At 50.3% G+C, this 22768-nt stretch overlaps 10 protein-coding genes across 10 annotated transcripts; 6 read left to right on the forward strand and 4 right to left on the reverse strand.

Annotated features, from left to right (window-relative positions):
• Nucleotides 1-2087: 2087 nt before the first annotated feature.
• On the reverse strand, nt 2088-3413 carry bgt2 (GPI-anchored beta-1,3-endoglucanase EglC; the record flags this gene model as incomplete). Its single annotated transcript, XM_056911843.1, has 1 exon — nt 2088-3413. The coding sequence occupies one exon, from the start codon at nt 3411-3413 to the stop codon at nt 2088-2090; it is 1326 nt and encodes a 441-aa protein (XP_056764669.1).
• A 638-nt stretch (nt 3414-4051) lies between these two features.
• Nucleotides 4052-4288, forward strand: N7458_008462 (uncharacterized protein; the record flags this gene model as incomplete). Its single annotated transcript, XM_056911844.1, has 1 exon — nt 4052-4288. One exon carries the CDS (start codon nt 4052-4054, stop codon nt 4286-4288), a length of 237 nt encoding a protein of 78 aa, XP_056764670.1.
• Nucleotides 4289-4842: 554 nt separating this feature from the next.
• Nucleotides 4843-6427, reverse strand: N7458_008463 (putative peroxisomal 3-ketoacyl-coA thiolase (Kat1); the record flags this gene model as incomplete). Its single annotated transcript, XM_056911845.1, has 6 exons — nt 4843-4881; nt 4959-5070; nt 5127-5191; nt 5250-6098; nt 6161-6256; nt 6323-6427. 6 exons carry the CDS (start codon nt 6425-6427, stop codon nt 4843-4845), a joined length of 1266 nt encoding a protein of 421 aa, XP_056764671.1.
• A 1095-nt stretch (nt 6428-7522) lies between these two features.
• On the forward strand, nt 7523-9664 carry N7458_008464 (putative bifunctional fatty acid transporter/acyl-CoA synthetase (FAT1); the record flags this gene model as incomplete). The annotated part of the gene is made up of 5 exons (XM_056911846.1): nt 7523-7808; nt 7870-8025; nt 8091-9237; nt 9291-9440; nt 9493-9664. 5 exons carry the CDS (start codon nt 7523-7525, stop codon nt 9662-9664), a joined length of 1911 nt encoding a protein of 636 aa, XP_056764672.1.
• A 699-nt stretch (nt 9665-10363) lies between these two features.
• On the forward strand, nt 10364-11998 carry N7458_008465 (pantothenate transporter; the record flags this gene model as incomplete). Its single annotated transcript, XM_056911847.1, has 4 exons — nt 10364-10770; nt 10842-11056; nt 11114-11290; nt 11343-11998. 4 exons carry the CDS (start codon nt 10364-10366, stop codon nt 11996-11998), a joined length of 1455 nt encoding a protein of 484 aa, XP_056764673.1.
• A 602-nt stretch (nt 11999-12600) lies between these two features.
• N7458_008466 (uncharacterized protein) lies at nt 12601-14896 on the forward strand (the record flags this gene model as incomplete). The annotated part of the gene is made up of 6 exons (XM_056911848.1): nt 12601-12749; nt 12810-13246; nt 13293-13585; nt 13648-13989; nt 14044-14112; nt 14168-14896. 6 exons carry the CDS (start codon nt 12601-12603, stop codon nt 14894-14896), a joined length of 2019 nt encoding a protein of 672 aa, XP_056764674.1.
• Nucleotides 14897-15168: 272 nt separating this feature from the next.
• Nucleotides 15169-15483, reverse strand: N7458_008467 (uncharacterized protein; the record flags this gene model as incomplete). The annotated part of the gene is made up of 1 exon (XM_056911849.1): nt 15169-15483. The coding sequence occupies one exon, from the start codon at nt 15481-15483 to the stop codon at nt 15169-15171; it is 315 nt and encodes a 104-aa protein (XP_056764675.1).
• Nucleotides 15484-15816: 333 nt separating this feature from the next.
• On the reverse strand, nt 15817-16035 carry N7458_008468 (uncharacterized protein; the record flags this gene model as incomplete). The annotated part of the gene is made up of 1 exon (XM_056911850.1): nt 15817-16035. The coding sequence occupies one exon, from the start codon at nt 16033-16035 to the stop codon at nt 15817-15819; it is 219 nt and encodes a 72-aa protein (XP_056764676.1).
• Nucleotides 16036-18517: 2482 nt separating this feature from the next.
• N7458_008469 (putative autophagy protein (Atg22)) lies at nt 18518-20452 on the forward strand (the record flags this gene model as incomplete). The annotated part of the gene is made up of 6 exons (XM_056911851.1): nt 18518-18684; nt 18755-18789; nt 18863-19618; nt 19689-19813; nt 19877-20038; nt 20105-20452. The coding sequence occupies 6 exons, from the start codon at nt 18518-18520 to the stop codon at nt 20450-20452; spliced, it is 1593 nt and encodes a 530-aa protein (XP_056764677.1).
• A 584-nt stretch (nt 20453-21036) lies between these two features.
• Nucleotides 21037-22650, forward strand: N7458_008470 (uncharacterized protein; the record flags this gene model as incomplete). Its single annotated transcript, XM_056911852.1, has 1 exon — nt 21037-22650. One exon carries the CDS (start codon nt 21037-21039, stop codon nt 22648-22650), a length of 1614 nt encoding a protein of 537 aa, XP_056764678.1.
• Between the last annotated feature and the right edge of the window lie 118 nt (nt 22651-22768).

Raw genomic sequence — 22768 nt, forward strand, 5'->3', positions numbered from 1 at the left:
GCGTCGTGAACTTTGTAGCCCTGCTTATGCATGACTTGGTTTGGTTTCAAGAGATCCATTTTCTGGGTTCAGCATGGTCATTATTTGAATATCAGAATGAGCCACCTTCAACCCAAGTTCCTTATCGCGGGCGACCCACTTTGCTCCAGGTTTTGATCAGTCGGGTAAAGAGCCACGGCGATCAACCCGGCTGAAAGCCTCACCGCAGGCACAGTGACTGCAGCTATATATGACATTCTTTACAGTTCATTGTCATGATAGCAACATATCTAGATCTGAGCGACTGCGAAGGGCATTTACAAGTTTGATTGCTAGGCCTACCTCTACTTGTCGAAGGCTCTATATATATATCTGTGGCAGGCGGCCCCGTTGAGTACCAATCAGATATAGCAAATCAACGCGGTATCAGCCGGGCAGATGGTAGCGATGGACATGCCCGGGCCGGTAAATGCATCATATATGCGGTATAGGTATCAGTCAACAGCCAGCCCAACCCCGAACAAGGCTTCATGTTTGCGAGGTGGACTTCACTTTGGTGTTCAGCAAAGAATGTCATGAATAGGATATGCCCTGGCCCTTTCCAGTTGAGTTAAAAATATCAGTCCCAAATAGAGCAGATTGGCCCTATGGTATTAAACTCAAAGTACTGGTCTCGGTGCATAACGCATCTATGAAAGCCACAGGTATGGCCTTTATCCTGAATACATGCCTAGCCCAATTGAAATGGTCTTGGTTCCATGGTAAAAACAGATTTAGTGATCTTACGCTCCTCGACGCTGCTAGTCGTCCAGCTGCTGGGGCATTCATTCGTTGTTTATTTTCGATTCTTGCCTCGGTGAGTCTTTTCGCTTGGGCTGAATGAATTCTTATTGTCTGATTTTCTACAGCCATCTCGCGACCTTCGGATGTTTAGTTCTGGTCCTCGCAGCAGCTACAGATCCACTCGTACAACGGGTCATGCCCATCACGATGCAATCAGCAATTCTCCAGCCTAGCCTTTCATTCAAATCTGCAATATCGGTGCCCACACAGACTTTGGAGAAGGAGCTGGAGCAGGCATGAACAAGGTTCCCCTCGCAAGTATGGGAGTAATCTATTCCGGCACCTTTCAACCTCAATACCTCAACATCGAAATTTCACCCCCTACACCCCTTTTCTTTACTCAGGAAGTGATAGGCTTCGCTACGCTCCGCAATAGAGGCAATCTGCCAACAAGCGAATCCCTCAATCGAGACCATGTACCTGCCATGACCTATCATCACTCCCACTACCGTAATGCCCAAGCATGCCATACTTCCTATCGTTCTTTTTGTCAGTTCTCCGCAAGGAATCACTGACGTGATTGGCCATTAGAATCATAATTGCCGACCACACTGCAGCTTTCAGCTTCCACAGGTCACACATGAGCGACATACCAAGATCAAGAGGATAGGGGTGTTTCCCACGGGCCACTGGTAATTTTGTTCCTTATTTGACATTAATTCTCCTTGATGACCGCAACCTTAGACATGTCTCGCATGCTAGCAATACCATTAGAAGGCCTAGACTGCGGGACCGCGATCAGACTGACGGCTGGGCAATCCGCTGTGGGCGGCGAGTGGGTCTAACGTGAGTCGGTGGTAATTGGGTTATGAGCGATATCGATTAATTTTATTAATTTGTTGGACTGCACGGTAAAGGGGGTGGGATGGATAAATATAGGTACAGTATACTGGAGGGCAGCATGTTGTGGGGTTGACGGTGTGAAGAAATACTACTTTACTCCAGATGTACTGCGCAATGGTCGAGTAATAAAAGATAGGGGTTAAAGACTGGACCAAAAATAGCAGCGGATAGTTGACCTAGCAACATCTTTTGAAGGAAATCATGGAGCTTGAAATTGCTCGGATTACTCAGCAGATAGAGACAATTATTGCAAGATATAGATGAACCCGGAGACACGTTGATTTCTATAACAAGATATACAAATAATAAACGAGAGTGAGAAGGGAATATTCACAATATAAAAGACGATGCTCCGGAAAATGATGCTATCAAGATTCGCCTAGCCAGTCGACGCCTGATAGAATCCCAAGGGAAGGTACCACTTAAACAGCAATGGCGAGGACCAGAGCAGCGGCAAGGGCAGTGAAAGCCGAGCCAGAGGAACGGGCAGCAGAGTTGAAGCTGGTGGTGGAAGTGGTGGTGGAAGTGGCAGCAGCAGAGCTGGAAGAGCCGGAGCCAGACGAGGAGCTGCCGGTGTTGGAGGAGGAGGAAGAAGAAGAAGAAGAAGAAGAAGGAGAAGTGCCAGAGCTAGAGCCGACGGTCTGGGTGGAGACAATCAGAGGGGTGGAGGTCTGGGTAGTAACCTTGGTGCTGTTGCGACCAACGCCGAGGCCAACCGTGGAGGTAGCAAAGCCAGTAGTAGAAGCAGAGCCAGAAACAGACTGGGTGACAGCGGTGCCGGTGGAGGTAGAGGCAGAGGCCGAGCTAGAGCTGGAGGAGGTGGATTTGCAGGACAGATCGAACAGGGGGTTGGTAGTGGAGGTGCTACCGGTGATACCGAAGCTGGGGCTGGAGCCAGCATCGGCGAGCAGGTACCACCAGGTGTTGGTCTCGCCGAAGAGAGGGCAGCCAACCTGGTCCCAGTACTGCTTGGCGTTGGCGAGGGAGGCAACGGCATCGCCCTCGTTGGGGCCGCTGAGTGGCCAGCCGGTCTCGGTGATCCAGACCTCCTTACCGTTGGCGACAGACTTGGTCTTGGCGACGGCGTCGTCGAACAGAGCCTTGCCCTGGTCGATGCCGTTGGACATGGTGGTCTGGTAGTAGGGGTAGCCGTCGAAGCCGAGCCAGTCGATCTCGTCGATCACGGCGGAGTTGGAGCTGTTGGTCCAGGCATCCCAGGTGTCGACGTGACCGATCAAGGCACCGCTCAGGGTGGTGCCGGAGATGGTGGACTTGACCTGCTTGATGTAGTTGACGAGCTCGTCGGGGTTGATACCAACACCGGCCTTGTTCTTGGCACCAGTGACCGAGTTACGGTAGAGATCCTCGCTACCGACGGAGATACCGACGACCAGCTTGGTGAAGGACTCGCCGTAGGTGCTGATGGCGGACTTGAGGGCGGCGATCTCGTTGTCGATGTTGCCGCCAGAGGTCCAGAGACCCAGCAGGAGGGAAGTGTCCTCGGCAATAGCAGCGGGGATAGCCTGGATGGGGTCGTTGGTGGTACCACCCTGAATCATGGTGTACAAACGAGCACTGGTGAAGCCGGAGGTGCCGACGAGGTTCTTGGCCGTCTGGAACTCAGTCTTGAAGTCGGCCTCGTAGTTGTAGCTGCCATCCGTCTTGGTGGAACCGTAGTTGAAACCCTGGTGGGCAGCCTCGGCGGCCACGATGGACAGCGCGAGAGCGATGACCTGCTTGGAGAACATTTTGGATGTGTGTTTGATAGCGAATGAGTCGTGTATGTGCGGATCGAGTATTGTCGACTAATAGCGGTCTAAGAAAAGAAGAGAAAAATGCAGCGAACGACACAAAGTTCAGAAATATAGAGCGAACGAACAAAATGATCTTGAAGCGAATGTATCAAGGAAACACAAGAAGAAAAATCGTTGACGAGAGAAGAAAGATAGGAAGAAGAGAGAAAGAAGGATTGAGGAATATGTACGAAGAGTAAAAGCCCGGCCCCCTCCCCAAAGTCCTCCCCCCCCCAAGGATCAGAGACAATGAGGGCATTACAGTCTAGACTGCGCCACCGGAGAAACCGAGTGGACTCCAAGTGGACCACGACACGTTTGCTTGTCTGCACCTACTCGCAGCCGATTGGCCAGTTGTGTTCCAAAAATACTCGGGCATCCAATAATCACTGAAACCTGCTTGGAAAAGTGGACTGACGAACAGCGTGGAACGGTGAACACTTGAAAAAGGGCTTGCCAGTGGCATTTGTGGTGCCTGTCGCAATCCGCCGGATAGAACCTTTGGCTGGTTGACAACTTGACATTCTGATTGGAATAGAGTTTGCACCCCGTGGAGCCTGCCAGGAACCAGCTCGAAGATCCAGGTCCCGGTGATGGTCAACTCTGGTTCAGCCCTTGCTGTGCCTGTCCCTTACCTTGGAATCCGAATGAACCCTTTTGTGGGTGAGCGTTCGAGATTTTGGACGCCGCCTGCGTGGCTCCGGGCCGTCCGGGACCGCGGCATTTACCATGTCCGAGTCTGCAGGTACAACAGTCTGGAACCCCATGAGACTGAGGTCATGGCCAACTTGGATATGTCTAAGGTGAAAGATGCGTATTCTGCGCTGTGATGCAATATCACATACTGTTGATTCAGTGTATGTCGTCCCAAAATCAAGTGGACAGTGACGATCGATGCCGCGAGTAGTTTTCGCCGGCGGATCACGCTAGTCCTCTTTAGGCATGTAGGTGGGTGATATATTGCCTGGTACCTCAGGCACTCAATGTGTGGCGAAGTCGAGTCTTCGGCTGTCGACAAGGGCGACTGAGCCATGACGCCAAGATCATCTTAAGTAATCTTCTTCTATATATGTACTCTAGACCCGCAATGTGAAATCCTGGTTCAGAACACCTTGGAAAGGGGGACCAACCGGAATCTGGGTAAATCCGTGTAAAGCTACTGCATGTCATATGGTGCGTGAGGTATCCAAACATCAAACAGGTTTGCGCCACCGGGTCATGTTGGCGTACAGTATATCCCGGCAACCTTAACCTTCCGTACCTATCAGATTTTCAATTCAATGGAATAGATTCATCCGCTGGTGAAAGTATCATGCATCGCAATTTATCTGTAGGATATATACATAATTACAAAAGAAGATATTTATGCCAAACCCCCGCGTCTCTAATGCTCGGAAACAAAGATACCGGCCATACCCATACCCTGTGCGAAAAAGAAGATCAGAGGTTAGCATTATCGAACATCACCTCAAGAACAAAATCAAAAAGGGGTTCACTCACAGTTCCAACACACATGGAGGTCACAGCCACACGCTTATCCTGGCGACGCAGCTCAGCTAAGGCAGTGACAACCTGGCGGGCACCAGTGGCGCCCAAGGGGTGACCGAAAGCACTGTTTTATGGTCAGTATGTAAGCTCAATTGACGGGGCGTATTTGGGATCACTCACATAGCACCACCACGGGGGTTCACCTTGCTCTCGTCCAGACCGAGCTTGCTAACACAGTAGACACCCTGAAACCCAAAGTTAGTTGACTGAAAATATTCAATCGTAAGGAATCGGTGGACCAACCATAGAAGCAAAAGCTTCGTTAATCTCAAAGATATCAATCTCATCCTTGTTCAGACCAAACTTGCCCAGAATCTTAGGAATAGCGTAGGAAGGGCCAATGCCCATAATCCGAGGCTCTAGACCAGCAACGGTGGCACCGCAGAACTTGCCAACAATGGGCTGACCCAGCTTCTGCGCCTGCGACCGCTTCATCAACACCAGCGCCGCAGCACCGTCGGTGATCTGGCTGGCATTGCCACCGGTGGTCGCACTGGGCTGCCACTGGGGGAAAGCAGCGCGGATCTTACCGAGAGACTCGGCGGTGGTACCGTAGCGAATACCATCGTCTCGATCCACAATGATATCCTTCACCTCGCCCGTCTTAGGATCCTTGATCTGCGTCTTGATAGGCACGATCTCATCCTCGAACCAACCCGCCTTCTGTGCGCGCTCGGCCTTTTGATAACTACCAGCGGCGAACTTATCGTGCTGCTCACGGGTGATACCGAACTGTGCCGCGACGTTCTCCGACGTGTGGCCCATGGGCATGTAGTTCTGCGAAGCGATAGGGTGCTGGACGATACGCTCGGCCATCTCGGGGGCACCGCCGTCGGCGTTGGTGCTCATGCTCTCCGCGCCCACGGCGATACCGACATCGATAGAGCCGGCGAGGATCTGGTTGGCGATATTCTGGATGGCGAGTAGACCGGAGGAGCAGAACCGGTTGGAGACTGAGGCGGCAGTGGTTACGGGGAAACCGGCGGCCAGGACGGAGGAGCGGGCGATGTAGGCGGAACCCTGGGCGAGACAGTTGCCGACGGAGACATCTTCGACGAGGTTGGGGTCGATCTTGGAGTTTTCACGGACGGCCTGGGAGATTGTTAGGGGAGGGTTGCATTGTATTGGATTTGAAGATGTGACGGGCTACCCACGGTAAGGAGGGAGATGAGGAGGTTATCGACGGAGGTATCCTTGAAGCCACCCTTGCGCGCCTTGGTGAGCGGTGTACGCGCGAGATAGGTGATGACCTGGTACGAGTGTTATTCATTGAATATGGACTGATAGCGCAGTAGCAGCACCGAGGAATGACCTACCACATCGTCCGGGTTCTTTGCAAGAAGCTTAGCCTTGGCCGCCGACACACTATCGGGCGACAGCTGCTTGGAGATGGAGGATAACCGCTGCTGTGGAGAAGACATGGCTGGTTATGTTATATATGAGAATTTGAAGCTAGAACGGGACCGACAAATCTGCAGAGATAGAAGGGAGAGAATACAAAAAAAAGAAAAGTAGTAGAGTAGCTACGATGCGCCACGGCCGGAGATGCACTTTTTATCAGTCTCCGGGGTGGCAGAAACGCGGGGAGAAATTTGGACCGCGGCTCATCAGACTCGTGACGGAGGGAGCAGTGTAGTATCGCCGAGCCTATTTTACTGGAGTGATGGACATTGGACCGAGCCGACACTTGTTACCCAACTAAGTTCACTGGACTCTGGAGGACACTCAGTACAGTATGTTGGACAGACTTCCGCAGTTAAGCCGAGTCGGGTGTTGGCAGCCGAGTGGAAGTGCCGTTGTTCTCGGCAAGAGGGCTGTATGATACCGTCACAACTGGTTACGCCAGCTCCCTCGGCTCGTAAACGAAGGGATTGATTGGTGGGTTGGTGTATTTTACAAACGGTAATTTCAGTCATTTCACGATGGTGGCAGCTCGTCCTCATCAAGTTACTCGGATAAACACCGATGTCAGATAATTTGGGGAGAGAAGAAATGACTAGCTGAGGCTGAAGGCGGAAGTAGCAATAACTTTGTTAGAATTGACTCAATGTGTGTAAGTCAACTCAATATCATGATGGTATCTCCATACCGGCCAAACCCCCAAAAACCGGGGTATGACGGCCCGCGCAAGACTCGCGGGGAACGAGAGCCAGTTGGGTCGCACGATGGGGAAGATTCGTCGACAATACGAGGATTTGCCGTATTTCCTCCTCCACCTCGGCCCTTTAAGCTGCGAATTTGGTTGTATGGCCGTATCTTGTAAAAAACGGCAGATCAAGCCAGACCAACTTCCGTCTGGAGCTCTCCAAGTGGACCGTGGGGTATACTCCCTTATAACCACTCCAGCCTCGCGATTGACCAGCTTTTACAACAATCTGCACCTGCGAAGTTCTGTCACAGAGAAATAAGAGAGTTTAGAACTCCTTGTTGAACACTATACAAATTACAGCGCAGAACGCCCTTGAGCATCACCGGCAAAGCAACGACAGAACCGGGGCTGTTGCTCGCTGCGCATCATGGACATTCTCTCCGAAGCTAGCATGCCCGCCATGGCTATGGCGTCGGCACTGGCGGTGGGCGCAGGCGCATACCTGAATGCCAAACTGGCGATCTCAACAGATCTTACAGCTCTTTCCAATGACCGCGCCTTTGGCAAGCGCTTGGCCGAGCGGATCGGCAATCTCGGCGAGTCGACCACTATCTACAAACTTCTGGAACGAGTTGTCGAGGTGGAGGGCCATGGTGCGGATGATGCGCTGTGGTTTGAACATAAGACTTGGTCATATAGCCAAATCAAGGATGGTAGGTTATGTCCGGCTTTCCTAATGCAGAGGTTTCTCAAACTAATTGTTACTTTTCACAGCGGTTGATCGATTTGCTGCACTGCTTCACGCTCGAGATGTCAAGGCCGGGGATTTTGTGGCTGTTTTCACCACTAATTCCCCCGAAATGGTGATTACCCTTTACGCGCTGGCCAAGTTGGGTGCAGTGGCCTCCATGATCAACACTAATTTACGGGGTAAGGCATCCAATATCCCTCCACAAGCATTCAAGTGTCCAGAAGAATGGCTAACGACTTCGCAGATGATACTTTTATTCACTGCCTCAATGTGTCGGGCTCAAAATCCATCATTTCAACACCTGATCTGTCCCAATTCGTTTGCGTTGATCTACCACATCTCGCTTTTAACCTGACGTCTTTCGAGGGCGTCTCGACAGGACCAGTCGAACTCATCACAGCGTCCGACCTGCAACATTACTCTCCGTCGGGATTGGCGCCTGCCAAGCGCACACCCAAAGATTTGACTGCTCTGATCTACACTTCCGGAACAACTGGAAAGCCCAAAGCCTGCGCCGTGCGAAACATGTTGGCCCTGATCACCTCTACCCCCCTCTCGATAGACGCGAAGAACCCATCCAAGTACTACCCCCTCCGCACATATTCCTCTCTGCCACTCTTCCACGGTACGGCCTTCTTCACCGGAATGTGCTATTCAGTTGGTAACGCCGGTACGCTCTGCCTGAGACGCAAGTTCTCCGCCTCTCAGTTCTGGAAGGACGTCCATGATTCAAAAGCCACGCGCATTTTGTACATTGGCGAGTTGTGCCGCTACCTGCTCTCTACGCCTCCGTCTCCTTACGACCGCAACCACAACTGCATCGCAGCGGCGGGCAACGGACTCCGCGGCGAGATCTGGGAGAAGTTCCGCGAGCGATTCGGTGTTCCCGAAGTGCGTGAATTCTACCGTTCCACGGAAGGTATCGCCAAATTCGATAACCACGGTGTTGGAGCTTGGGGAGCCGGTAAGGTCGGCTTCTCGGGTCCAATTCGTCGCTTCCTCGAGGACGACACTTTTATCGTCAAGTATGATACGGACACTGAAATGCCCTTCCGTGACCCCGTGACTGGATTCTGCGTTCGCGCTCGGTTAGGCGAGGAGGGCGAGGCGATTGGTCGTGTTCGGGATCGTGGCCTGTTGATTGAGTATCTGCACAATGAGGATGCTACGGAGAGCAAGTTGCTGCGTGATGTTTTCCAAAAGGGGGATCTCTTCCAGCGTACGGGTGATTTGGTTGTGCAGGACCACTCGGGCTGGGTGAAGTTCCAAGACCGCGTTGGCGATACGTTCCGCTGGAAGGGTGAGAACGTAAGTGCGGGTGAGATTCGGGATCATATTTGTCGCATTGAGGGTATTCATGATGCTGTGGTGTATGGTGTGAAGCTTGCTGGGTGAGTACGCAGGTTCTTTGTAAAAAAGGATATCCCGCTCTAACACATATCAGGTACGACGGCCAAGCTGGTGCAGCTGGAATCACTCTGGAAGAGCATTCCCCAGCCTTTGAGATCCAGTTCATTTCGGACTTGTACAAGGAGCTGAAGAAGAGAGGTGTGCCATCTTACGCACTGCCTCGCCTAGTTCGGATCACCGAGAAGTAAGTCATTCTGGACTCCAAGAGATCTGACCGTTTCTAACATTCATCATAGGGTGGCCACTGGTGTGACATTCAAACAAGCAAAGGGTGATCTTGTGAAGAAGGGCTGGGATCCCCGCAAGGACTGCGGTGGAGATACCTTGTACTGGCTGAACGGGACCAAGTACGAGAAACTGACTGACCAAAGTTGGTCTCAGATAGAGGTCGGCAAGGCCAAACTGTGAGGCCTGATAGACAAAGGCTTGGACGATAGACATTCTCTGTGTAATTAGATACTTGCATGTACATTTTCCATGAGCTGGGATGATGGGTTCTCCGAGTCAAAATATTTGATCTTTGGTGTTCTTCCACCTTCGGATGATTTTGTATGTGTGATGGGAATGTGGTCCAGCCAGGAAGGTTGGTTACCTCGGCCCTTATCTGATTACACTCGATCGTAGTGGGGCAGACTTCGGCGAAGCACATACAACCACCGGAAAGAGCCTTGTGTTGGTGGCCGAACCTTATCATCAACCACTCGCGAGAACCTTAACTCTTGTTACATCCATGGGACACAGATCGGCATGTGGTAGATTCCAAAGGGGAATATACAACGAGCTCGTGAGTGGGGAAACCGTTCGTAGTAGTCACTGCGAGCACTCCGCTTCACCGTCACGCCATCATTAGTCAGGTACTGCATCTTATCCGCCGATCTCATCATTCACAAGTGATTTCTCGCCATCTGCAACATTATCTCTGCTTGGAAGGTGCGACCGAACGAGTTACTCACGGTCGCGCTGTTGATTGGACCAAACCTTCCAAAGATGGCTCGACTGTCTAGCGCGAATGGCGTTTCAACGCCATATCATCGTTCATATAGCACCGTCGCTCCCCGAAGCGATCGTCAAATCCAGATACCTCAAGAGAGCCAAAGACCGCACAAGATGGCCTCTCTTCGCACCAGCCTTGCGATCTGGCTATGGGGCCCAGAACCCAAGGACCGTGAGCTGTTGGCTAAACTCGACGTGACACTACTTCCCTACTTCTCGTTGATATGGTTTCTTTTCGGCGTAACTCGCGCCAGTTATTCCACTGCCTATATCAGCGGCATGAAAGAGGCCCTCGGCTTCGAGGGCAAAGAGTACAACTACATGAGTACAGCGTATCTGGTCGTATACGCTGTGTGCCAGATGCCAGGGACCAGTCTTTTGACTATCGTTCGACCCAAATATGTTTTCGTCACTGCCAATGTCACATGGAGCGTTTTGACTCTCATCACATACAAGATGACCCGCGCGTGGCAGGTCATTCTGTTGAATGCGATCGAAGGAGGGTTCTCGGCCATTGCATAGTAATATCCCCACCCTTCCCATACGGAGAGCTTGCTGTGGAACTAATTGGACTGACTGACCTTGTGAACAGTGTGGGCGCCCAGTTTATTCTTGGCTCGTGGTACAAAAAGTCTGAGCTCGGAATTCGGGCTGCGGTGTTCTGCGTATTTGGACATGTGGGAAGCATGGCCGGTGGCTGGATCCAGGCAGGGCTGCTGCAGACGCTGGCAGGGAAAGGTGGTCTTCCGGCCTGGAAATGGATCTTCATTATCGTCTCGGTAATGACTGTGCCAGTGGCTCTTTTTGGTAAGTTCATTGGCGATTCTCACGCACGGCACGAGACCACAGGCTGACAACATGAAGGCTGGGTCTTTATTCCTGATCTACCGGTGCACCGTGCGGCCTGGTATCTCACCAGCGAGCAAAAGGAGCATGCCGTTGCTCGTCTAGGTTCACCGCGCAAAGAATCCTGGGATGTGACTGTATTCAGGCGTGTGCTTTTGAGCTGGCAGTTCTGGCTCTTGCCGATGATTTTCATGCGTATGTCTCTAGATCCGACTATACACAGGATTTGTCACTAACTGCTACAAAGTATATTCCCTCTCCGTCCAAATGCTACAAAACAATGTGATGGCCTACTGGATGGCCGGACAAGGCTACACAACCATTCAACAGAACAACTATCCCACGGGCATCTACGCAACCGCTATTGTCGGCACCGTCCTGTACGCAATTATCTCTGATAAGCTCAAATCACGCTGGGAGGTATCCATCGCCATCGGCCTTACATTCATCATCGGCTCAGCCATTCTCGTATCAAACCCCTCCACAGACGCAGGCTACTTCGTCGCCTTTTATCTTCTGGGAACCACTTTCGCACCACAGGCAGTCTGGTACTCGTGGCTCGCCGATGTGACAAGCCATGATTTCCAACTCCGTGCTATTGCAACAGGATTCATGAACTCATTCGACTTTGCGTTTGTTACGTGGTGGCCGCTGATATTTTATCCAGCGACCGATGCGCCGGATTTTCATAAGGGGTATGTCGCGAGTTTGGTGACGGGGGCTCTGACTCTACCGCTGATTGGGTTGATTGCGTATCTGGAGAAGAGAGATACAGCTCGTGGGGTGATTGGAAGGGTTGCGATAGATGATTCTATTGTTGACGATGACGGTTCGCGAGAAGGGGAGCCGAGTAAATTGTTGAATCCGCCGGTGAACGTTCGAGCTAGAGAGGTTGATGTTTAATCAAAATGACTGAGTTACAGGGAGACAAGGAGTTGAATGATCTGATGTGGCTGCAATTGCATATGATAGGTATATCCTGAATTGGCCCCATTGCCGTTAGCATGACTGCCAATTCTGCCTTTCTTCCTTTCTGCCAGGGAAAAGTCGTATAGGTGGAAGACCCAGTACATTTTGGCAGAGAAAAGCTCTCGGTCCGAAAAGAGACAAAATAAAGCATATCATTCTCCCGTTTCCATATCATGAGTCCTTCTGTACTGTGTGCATACTTTTGTATCTCTCCAATACTTTAATCAACCGTGGCCATTGGTCGTTACCTTTCGGTCATGGAACCTGATCAGAGCAAGAAATCCTGTAGCTGATGTGAAGTAAAGACCAGCTCGAACCAGGAATTTGACGCCAATTTCTTTGGAATTCCTGAAATTGCTATCTCATGCACACTCCGAATGAGGCTATTTGATCCACCGATCTCGCGATCCGAGGCTTACGGATTACACCATCAGATTCGGCTGGGTTTCCGAAGATGACGGATCAGTACCCCTCTCCGTGGTCTGTGACTCCTCATTTCCCCTCAGCAATCACGTCGAGCTTCACAACAAAACAACATGGTGGACGAAAAAATCCCATTCGAAAAGAATGGACTTAGCTTCTTCGGCCTTTTCCGGCGGGGTTCACGCGCACAGGCGCTGCCATTGATCGTCCTGATCCATGGCGGGGGAGCGACATCGGCTTTCTTCGATAACAAAGTGGTCTCGTACGTCTGTCTCTGCCGGGATCCTCAATGACATTGAATGAAGGCCTGATAAACGTATAGAGTAGTCAATGAGTTCAACAAGCTCGGTCACGATGTTCTTAACATCTCCCGCCCAGGCTATGGGGGAACTCCCGCGCCGGCTAGCTCGACACCTTTGCGGGACTCGATTTCGGTGTTTATTGACTTCATCGATCAAGTGCGCAAGGAGAAGGGTCACACAGGAATTATCCTGGTAGGCCATTCGATCGGAGGAGCCTTGGCTCTGTCCGTTACATACGAGGCGCAAGGACGGTTACCTATCTTGGGAGTCAGTGCTATGGGATGCTTGCCAACCTTGAAGCCACTGGGGATACTCGACTGGACAGACCCAGAACCAGAAAATCCGAGGTTCATCGTCGAGAGTAATCCAGAGAATATCAAGCGATTCATGGGCAGAATGGAGTGGTTGAATCTTGATGCCCTGACAGAGGAAGTTGTGGTGGCGGTTTTTGAGCCTGGTAAGTTTCTGCGATCTGCAAAGAATCAACCCACTGAGTATATTAGGCCTGAAATCCGAAATGAGGGAGCACCAGACAAAAGAATTTTTCGAGTACCTTGTCGATACTGTCTTTCCAGGTGTTCGTTTGCCAGTGCAGTTTCTCGCAGCGGAAAATGAAGTCATTTGGGATGATGAAGACCCCCTGCAAGGGAAGACTATCTTCGATGCCTTAGTATCGCATTTCAAGTCTACGCCAGAGATTGATGCTGCGATACTCCCGCGCGGTGGCCATAACTATGAATTCTCGAAAAACGTTGGATTGCTCTTGAAGCGCAGGAATGATTTTGTTCAGAAGTTGGTATGAAGCCTGGACGAACAACACGAGCTGAGGTGACTGGATAGCGTGCTAACATATGACAGACGGCACGGTCAGAAGGCAAAAATGATCAAACAACATCCCAGCTCCCTTTCACACAAATCCCCGTGTTGGATTACGCGCAAACGACTTCACCAACGACACGATCGACTTTTCTGGCAGCACTGAAAGATGCCATTGTCAATGTGGGCTTCTTCTACCTTAAGAACACCGGTGTACCGGATGAGCTATACCAAGCATTATCGGAACAGTCCTCTGAGCTTTTCAACCTACCATTGAATAAGAAACTGGAGATTGAAATGGTTAATAGCAAGCATTTTCTTGGTTATTCCCGGCTTGGCCAGGAGATAACGGCTTTGAAGAACGACTACCGCGAGCAGTTCGATGTACGTGTTCGTTTGAATCACCCTGATCAAATTACACTAATAAATTCGGCACAGTTTGCAACTGAGCTACCAGCTCCTGGCCCCGAGGAGCCCCTATACCGCAACATTCGAGGACCAAACCAGGTAAGCATGCTTGTCTAACTAGTAGAACGGCTACAAGATGTCTCATACTTCAAAGTGGCCGGATCCAACCTCTCTGCCCGATTTCCGCCCAACGATTGAGAACTATCTTGACGCAATCGAAGAACTCTCAAGCTCGTTCCGATCTCTAGTCGCTGAGGCACTCGACCTTCCCTCGAACGCATTTGACGACTTCTTTGACGTTCCTCAGCAGAACAAGTTCAAGTTAATCAAGTACCCCGAGCCTTTCGGCTCTCGCCCCGGTGAAGAGACTCAAGGTGTCGGCCCACACAAAGACTCGTGCTTCCTCACATTCCTCCTACAAGCCACCCCGCATACAGGATTAGAAGTACAGAATAAAGCAGGAACCTGGCTTCCAGTACATCCCATCCCAGGAACGCTGGTGATCAACATTGGTCGCGCTCTCGAAGCTATTACTGGTGGAGTGTGCACCGCGACAACACATCGTGTGAATCTGCGCCGAGAGAATTATCTTGATGCAAATGGTCAGTCAATCGGTCCGCGCTTCTCCTTTGCGGTCTTCTCAGGCGTGAGTCTTGATTTGGGCGTTGAGAAGATTCACATTGAGATCCCGCAGCATGTCAAAGAGTTGGTGAAAGATGATAAGGTACGGTCGGATGCCGAGGCTACATTCAATGAGATGTTCACTGGTAGCATCGGCCAGGGAACACTTATTGCACGTATTACGAGCCACCAAGATGTTGCCCAGCGGTGGTATCCTGATCTACTGAAGCAGGCGCTGAGGGCTCAGCATGAGAAACAGTGATAAATTATGTAGAGGAGTGCTGGTACACAGATGAATTTAGACGAACCATTGCAGGTCCACTTGACTGAACCTTAATGTCACGACTGGCTGTAAAAGTATGAACAAGAGCGTAAGTGTCAGGTTGCACACGGTAAAGTGCTAGTTTATGCTTATATACATCAAAATTGCTGACGAAGTACCACGCGGTGTCATTGTCAATACGGGAAGGGAAATGTATCCGCTTTGTCCTGGATGGACGCAAGCCAGCAAGCTAAAAGTGTCTCGTATCACATTCAAGCAACGGGGGCGGTTGTCGGCTCTCTTTTATCGAGATGTAGACGACGCTTCCACTTCATACAACTCTTCTTCATCGCCCGCTGGGTTCGCTCCAGAGGGTAATTGACACGAGATTCACCGCCAGTAAAGATCATAAAGTCGTACAAGAAGGCTCCCATAAAGACACCACTAGTTGCGCCCACCCAGGGCCCATAGAACCAGTACGGATTTAGGAAGAGATCATTGCTATAACCCATCGCCAGAAGCGTGAGACGAGAACCAAAGTCACGACTCGGGTTGAAGCCAGCACCAGCCTGGTAGGCGAAGATCATACTCAGACAAGTGATGACAAGCCCGACAATGAGGGAGTTTCATGCCTGCACCCGGTGGAGCTTCCTCTAGATCCTTATAAGTCCCTATATCATCTATTAGCTTTCACAAATTCTTATATGGAAATGACTGCTGGTATGTTGAGAGTCCAAACTAGGTAGGAAGGCCAATATTCGAGGAGATACGGCTATGATAACAAATAACGAGACCTACGATAAGGGGATGACGTCATATCGAATATGTCTGCATTCTCCACTGCTAGCCCATTCCGATTCTGAATGTAAATCTGACTTGATTTTGGGTCATGGACTTGCATCTGCACCCAGTGACAGCTACTAGGCTGTCAGCTTGCACTCAGCTAGTTCATCGGACAGGGTTTGTGTCTCCGATCCACCCTTTGCGTCTTTCAGAGCAATGTCAGGAAGCTGAACTTCTTCAGTGTCACCTTTCTCTATCTGGGAACCTCCAACCTCCAAATTCTGTGCCCTAATGCCATTAGTGTTCTCTGCTATCGCGTCCTTCTTCGCTGCAAATTCGAGGATCGCTTGAAACATGGCTATTGAATGGACCGATTCTAGGGAATGCTGGGATGGGTCATCCATAACCCCACTCGCTTTGCAGTTGCTATCCTGCGGCTCACATGCTTCAGCCTCCGAGAGGTGAATATGACTGTTTGTCATGCGATCGGAAAGAAAACGAGTATACTCGTCGCAATCCCACGCCAGCTCTCTGTTCTTCATCTCCTCCAGTTTCCGTGCTAGGAGGGTTTCCATTTCAGCACGATCGATATCGCTCAACAAGGCAAGTCTTTGTTTCCAGGCGTCCTCGGGGTCATTGGTCGGTCCGAAGAACCGCAGATCAATCTTCTGCCAGTATATGGCATCAAATGCAAAGCTGTGTGACGCTGCGTACATGATCCAAAAATCACCACTCTCCCAGCTTTCCTTCATGGGGCCAGAGAGCCGTTGTGCCTCGCTCATTTCTCCTCTGCCAATCGCGGTATCTTCACATTTGATCAGTTCTCGGACAAAGATCTCCAAGCGACATTCGAAAACCTTTGTCCAGTCTTCGAGACCTTCAGGCCAGTATTCGGGCTTTTCAATGAGAAGCCACCATGGTGGAGCATAAGCGAATTCCACTGGCGCTGCGTAACTGAACTCCCAATCCAATACACCAACGACATGGTCTTTCTGATCCACGATCACGTTGGCGGGTCTCAGGTCATCACACCATAGCTTGAATGGGCCATTCTCCAGAGAGAGATTTGTCAATTTCTTCTCCTTTGCAAGTTTTCGGAATAGCCGTCTGGCAACGAACTTTCGTCGACAGTCGTCGGCTGACTCGAAGGAATCGTTTCTCTGGTATTCAAAATGTCGGATGAATGTTTCTGCAATAGATTCGAGGTATGAAGCTGACGTTTTGAAGGTGTCATCCGGGCCTGGTAAATTTTCTGGAGGCAAAGTTCCCATAACGACCATTTGTTCCATGTTGAGAGTAAGGGGTCGTTGGGCCACTTCCCATGTCAAGTCATCCTTTTGGTTGAGTGATCCAATTCCAGAAAAGGATAAGAGAGAAAGCTTCAAGAGAATTTCGGCGAACTGACCATACAACATTGCCAACTTCGCCTCTGCGATATTGGGATCGAGGATCCCGCGTAGGTCCAAGGGACGTCCAGGCGTGTTCAGTGAGGCATACATCGTGGATTCATGTCCAAGATACTCCATTACGATAAACGGTCCCAGTGAAAGTTGACCTTCATTCGTTACTCCTCGATAAATCACGCGCGGAATCGGAATCGAAGTGTGCTCTCTCACGTAACGCATAAAGGCGACCTCATTCCGAATCTTTTCATCGGGGAAACGCAGTGTCGCAGGCAAAGGAAAGCGTATCACTGTGGGCGGAGCCTTGTCGAACTCCATCCGGAACGAGATATTGTAACTGCCCTTGCCAATCAGCGTAAAATCAACTGGATCGCCGGGACTGTGGCATTCTAGCAGGGTTTGGGCAGCTGCGGCCCCGATTTCGGGCCTGCAAAACTGGTAGATCCAGTTGTCGACAATTTGCTCGCTCTTGACCCATGCGGCATCGTCGAAGCTCATCACCGGACGCATACTGAATCGATTTGAGAATACTTAGAAGAGGTGTCTTTGAGTTGAAGATTTTTTGATCGGACCATGGCTCAGGAGGCCAGGGTGGACATGAAATAAGGGGATTTCTTTGAAAGAAATCCTTGTTCGTATGGCATCTGATACTAAGGTTGTGATCCAATAACACGAGGCATCAGGGCTCTGAAACCCTTGTATGATTGGCCCATTCTCGAGTTCCTAATTTTTCGCCAGCAGTTCATTGTTTGAAGGCTGCTTGGCGGTTGTGCAAGCGTTCCAATAGGTGTTACGAATGATAGGCGTCGGACTTGCGTTCTGTACTATTCGTCATATCACACTTACCAGTAGATCTTTGGACGGTCTTGTTGAAGCTTCAAGAGAAAAGCCACAACGACTAGCCAAGCTTGCTTAACATGTGGCTTGGTCAGCTTAGCTTGTAAATGCCGTGCGATAAAATCCGGCAAGTGGGCAAAATGCCGGGGCCCAGTTGCCAGTTGACGTGCGAAGTTTTGCCACTCTATTCCCCGCAGATCAAACGCCAGCTCAACCTGGAAAACGCGTGTCTTTCCTCGTTGAGATGTGCTCAGGGAGATAATCAAAAGATCTTAACCGGTGAATGGTCAGTCCCGAAATGATATCTACCGCACGTTCCGATCCACTCCCACCTGTGATAGGTGGCCCACGGTCGCGCCACTTTAACTAGACCCGTCAGGGTCGTAGCGTGGAGAGAATCCAGATTGCTATCGCACGATCGCCGCCATCATTCCAATGCGACTGGTCCGTAAGGTCTTCGAAGGGTTAGCACGCGGGGCAAAGACGGCCGGCCGTGTCTTCAAATGAAGCCAACATTCCTTGGTAACAAGGATTTCTCGAATTCCTTCTTTTTCACCAGATCTCCCTTTGCACTCATTCATGCGACGGAGAACGAGTCATGGATCATCTGAAGGACACTGAGCTCTCCACCGTGGAGGTGGCTAATGGTCCACAGGGGGAGTCGCCCCAAGTCGAAGTCTTGGACAAGAATGAGCAGCCAATTGCCCCAGATCGATTCGATGAAAAATATCGCACGACCCGAAATGAAATTTGGGCTTACTATGCGTGCGTGCGATCATTGAGCGAGATGCGAGCCACATTCCCTAGATTCCACTAAACACAAGGACCTCTATAGCTACTACATCGGCAACAACGGGTTATCACTTTTCAGTAAGTGAGCTTGCATCCTCGCTGCTTCGATCGCAGGGGAGAAAATGCTAACTCACGAATCTTTACTGGATAGACTTTGCGCCCACTGCGTTCCAAAATTTGCTTTATCAAGCAGCCCCATCCGATGGCATCATGGAATTTCTCGGGCGCCCGCGCTCAATCAACAGTATCGTGCTGCTATCCAATGGAATTTCCTTCGCGATCCAAGTAGTCGTGTTCTTGGTCATAGGTAGCTTCGCTGATTTTGGTAATTGGCGACCAAACATTCTCATTGCGCTGTCCATCATCGCATGGGCTATCGGCTTTGGCTGGTTGGGAGTTCACACTTCGGATAAATGGCAGGTTGGCGTTGGCCTCTACATTGTCGGCCTAATAGCCTACCAGACGACATTGACCTTCTGGACTGCTGCCTTCCCAGGTCTGGCACGCAACACGATTGAAATGAAGGAAAAGGCCGACGCCTACGTGGCAGGGACAATCACGCGCGAGCAGTACGATTATGCCGATACCATGATGCGCAGCCGTTTGGCGAATATTGCCTTCTATATTCAATCAGTGGGCGAGATTTTCATTCTAGCTATCATCGTGGGAATCATGTTTGGATTGGATGTGAATGCCAGCCAGGCCAACAACAACTGGGGTCTCAGTGTTTTGATTGCTTTTGTTTCTGGAGTCTGGCTGCTTGTTTCCTTACCCTGGTTCTTCCTGGAAAAGCGTCGACCAGGCCAGGATCCCGGTAGGCGAGGCGTTCTCATTGCGGGTGTATGGCAACTTTGGCATGCTATGAAACAGATCTGGCAGCTGAAACAGAGTCTGATTTATCTCATCGGTAAGTGCATTATTCGCTGGAGTGCAAGAGAAAGCGGGACAATAATTGACAGCTCTCTCTTGTGAAACAGGCTATTTCTTGCTCGGAGACTCTTTGAACACCACTGTCACCGTGATTGGAACATTGCAGAATAGCATCGTTGCATACAACACTCTGCAGCTGACCTACCTTTTGATTGTCGGTATTGCGGCTCAGGTTAGTCCTTCGCACCCAAAAGTACCCCGTTACTTCATTTTCACTGATCGTGAATGCATTTAGGCGGTCGGCATTTATGGATTCTGGTATATTCAGAAGCGCTTCCGCTTAGGAACCAAGACCATGTTCAACACGATTGCCGTCGCTATCATCCTCCTCGATGGCTGGGGTATGATCGGCATTTGGACCGACAAGTTCGGCTTCCACAATGCATGGGAAGTTTGGGTTAGTAAATCTTCTGAAACTGAACCGCCTCTCTGGCATGACTGACCATCCACCCAATCTCTATAGGTCTATCAGGCATTCTATGGGCTGTTCATTTGCCCCTGGTACAGTTACTCCCAAATCATGATCTCGGAAATCACGCCCCGCGGTCACGAGTTCTTGTTCTTCAGTCTATTCAGCATCATCGGCAAGACATCATCGTTCATTGGTCCTCTCGTGTCAAGCGCTATCATTGATGCCAGTCCGACTGGTGATAATTCGGCCCCATTCTACTTCCTTTTCGCCTTGAGTGTTGTAAGCTTTGGTATCATGGCCTTTGGCGTTGACCTTGGAAAGAGTCAAGCCGAGCAGGAAAAATTCCTGCAAGATAAAAAGAGACGACTCGATGATTCGGAGTCTTCGTCCACAGTGTGAACGTGGGCATATGAGATCATGGTCATTCGCGTTGGGCCTGGCCTGTACATGGCGTTAATGTGCTTAGTACATTATTCACACGACACAGTCAGTGGGTTAGCTTGAAAATAAAGATAAGAATTTCCACTACTGCGGAAACCTTCCAGACAACTTGTGTGACAACTGAGAGTGTAGACAAGGGAAGGAGGAATGACTTGAGCTAAGATTATAAGAGGGGGTTGTTTATAAAAATCTCTCAATGTTCCCGCATTCCATCCCCTCGCCAATATTATTCACGTAAGCGACCTTTAACTAGTTATCGTTTCGGTCTTTAGTCAGGCCCGTAGCTTATCCTTTAGTTGCGGTAGAATGGGTGGTTTAAAGTGTTCGGGCCCGTGCCTTGATTTAGGGTTCCTTGGGTTCATAGTGGCTTAAGTAAGAAACACTTTCGGTGCCGAGATTCTCTTGGTATCTCGGCGCCGATCTAAACCAACCGTTTTCTATAAAGTCTGGGCACAGACAACTTGTTCGTCTTTTAATTCTAACATAATTCTTCAAGTCATCGTCATTTCATGAATTCTATATTTAAAAGCCTTTTTGTCAGAATGCCTTCCACCACTCCTCAGCCAGTTATCGTGATTGGCGCCAGCTTAGTCGGTCTATCGGCTGCTCTGTGCCTATGCTCTCACGGAGTCCCGACCATCGTTCTTGAAAAACACTCCGGAAAATCGCAACACCCGCGTGCAATTGGTTTCACATCCCGAACAATGGAAATTTATCGCACTCTTGGAATCGAAAATAAGGATCCTGCACCCGAGGACTTTAAGCTTGAGCGTGCTCACGTTCAAAGCCTGACTGGAAAATGGAACGACAACTCCTCTTGGTCTGACACCGAGAGGAGACCCAAAGCAGAGAAACCGCGAGAACAGTCTCCTCAAACTTCCACTCCAAAAAAGCAGTATTCTGTGGAGCGTGCTTCGGCTATCCCGCAGGACAAATTAGAGCCTATGCTCGAGGCTTTGGCGTTGGAACGCGGCGCAGACATTCGTCGGCAACATAGATTAATATCCGTTGACCAGGACCAAGGCGGGGTCATCGCTACGGTCACTGATGCAGATGGAAAAGAGCAGAAATTCCGTGGATCCTACCTCATTGCAGCAGATGGGAATCGCAGCACCGTCCGAGAACTGCTTCAAATTCCTCGAAACGGCCGTGGACACATGCAGACCTTGAGCAGCGTTTTATTCCGCGCGCCTCTCGAACAGTGGACCAAGGGGGTTGTGCAATTTGATATAGAACAACCCGATCTAAAGGCTTTCCTTGCTTCTTACAGTGATGGACGATGGGCCTTGATGTTCAAAGATGCAGTCGACCGCGACGAGTCAGCTCTTCGCGATACCATCTATCAAGCTGTCGGAAGATCTGACTTTCCACTCGAGATCATTACGACTGGTCGTTGGGAACTTACCGCTCTTGTGGCCGACACTTTCCAGTCTGGGCGAGTCTTCCTTGCAGGGGACGCCGCGCACACTTTGCCGCCCAACCGTGGCGGGTACGGCGCAAACACTGGTATCCACGATGTGCACAATCTTGCATGGAAACTCGCGGCTGTATTGTCTGGCAAGTCATCGCCCGAACTTCTGAATACGTACGATGCGGAGAGACGTCCTATTGCACTTCTACGACACGATCAAATCTTTGTACGCGCCGACTACAACGTACACCTTGACACGGCCACTCCAGCTGGAGAGAAGATCGACGACGATGCCATGGAGTTTGGTCAGATCTATCTGTCTGAGGGTCTTATCGGTGCTGACAAAAGTCTGCCCCGGGCGAAGAAGCCAGATGAATGGAATGGGCAGCCCGGAACTCATATGCCTCACTTCTGGGTTCTAAAAGACGGGGAGAGGGTCCCAACTCTTGATCTTTTTGATCAGGGTGCATGGACTCTGGTCTCTGAATCGGATCAGTGGTGTGAGGCAGTGTCCTCTATCAATGAGACCTCCTCAGTCCCACTCAATTTTGCACATGTTGGAGAAAGTGTGCAGCTCATGCATGGAGATGACTTCCAGAAGTCTTTTGCTGTCTCCCAGTCGGGAGCGGCTCTCATTCGTCCAGACGGGTATATCGCTTGGAGGGCCAAGGAAGTTCCATCCAATCCCGTGGAGATGTTGAAGAAGGTGATGGCCAAGGTCTCCTTCAGCACCAGTGGACCTTGAATTTAATGAAGTCTTTTTTTTTCGTTTTGCGGCTTTTTTGTTTCTATGAACCTGTTTGAAATATAACATGTATAGTGTTAGGAGGATTGTATTAGGTTTCTAGTGTTACATATAGGGT

The sequence above is a fragment of the Penicillium daleae genome (assembly GCF_028827525.1).
Source record: "Penicillium daleae strain IBT 16125 chromosome Unknown utg000007l_segment0_segment0, whole genome shotgun sequence".
In the NCBI taxonomy this organism is placed as follows: Eukaryota; Fungi; Ascomycota; class Eurotiomycetes; order Eurotiales; family Aspergillaceae; genus Penicillium; species Penicillium daleae.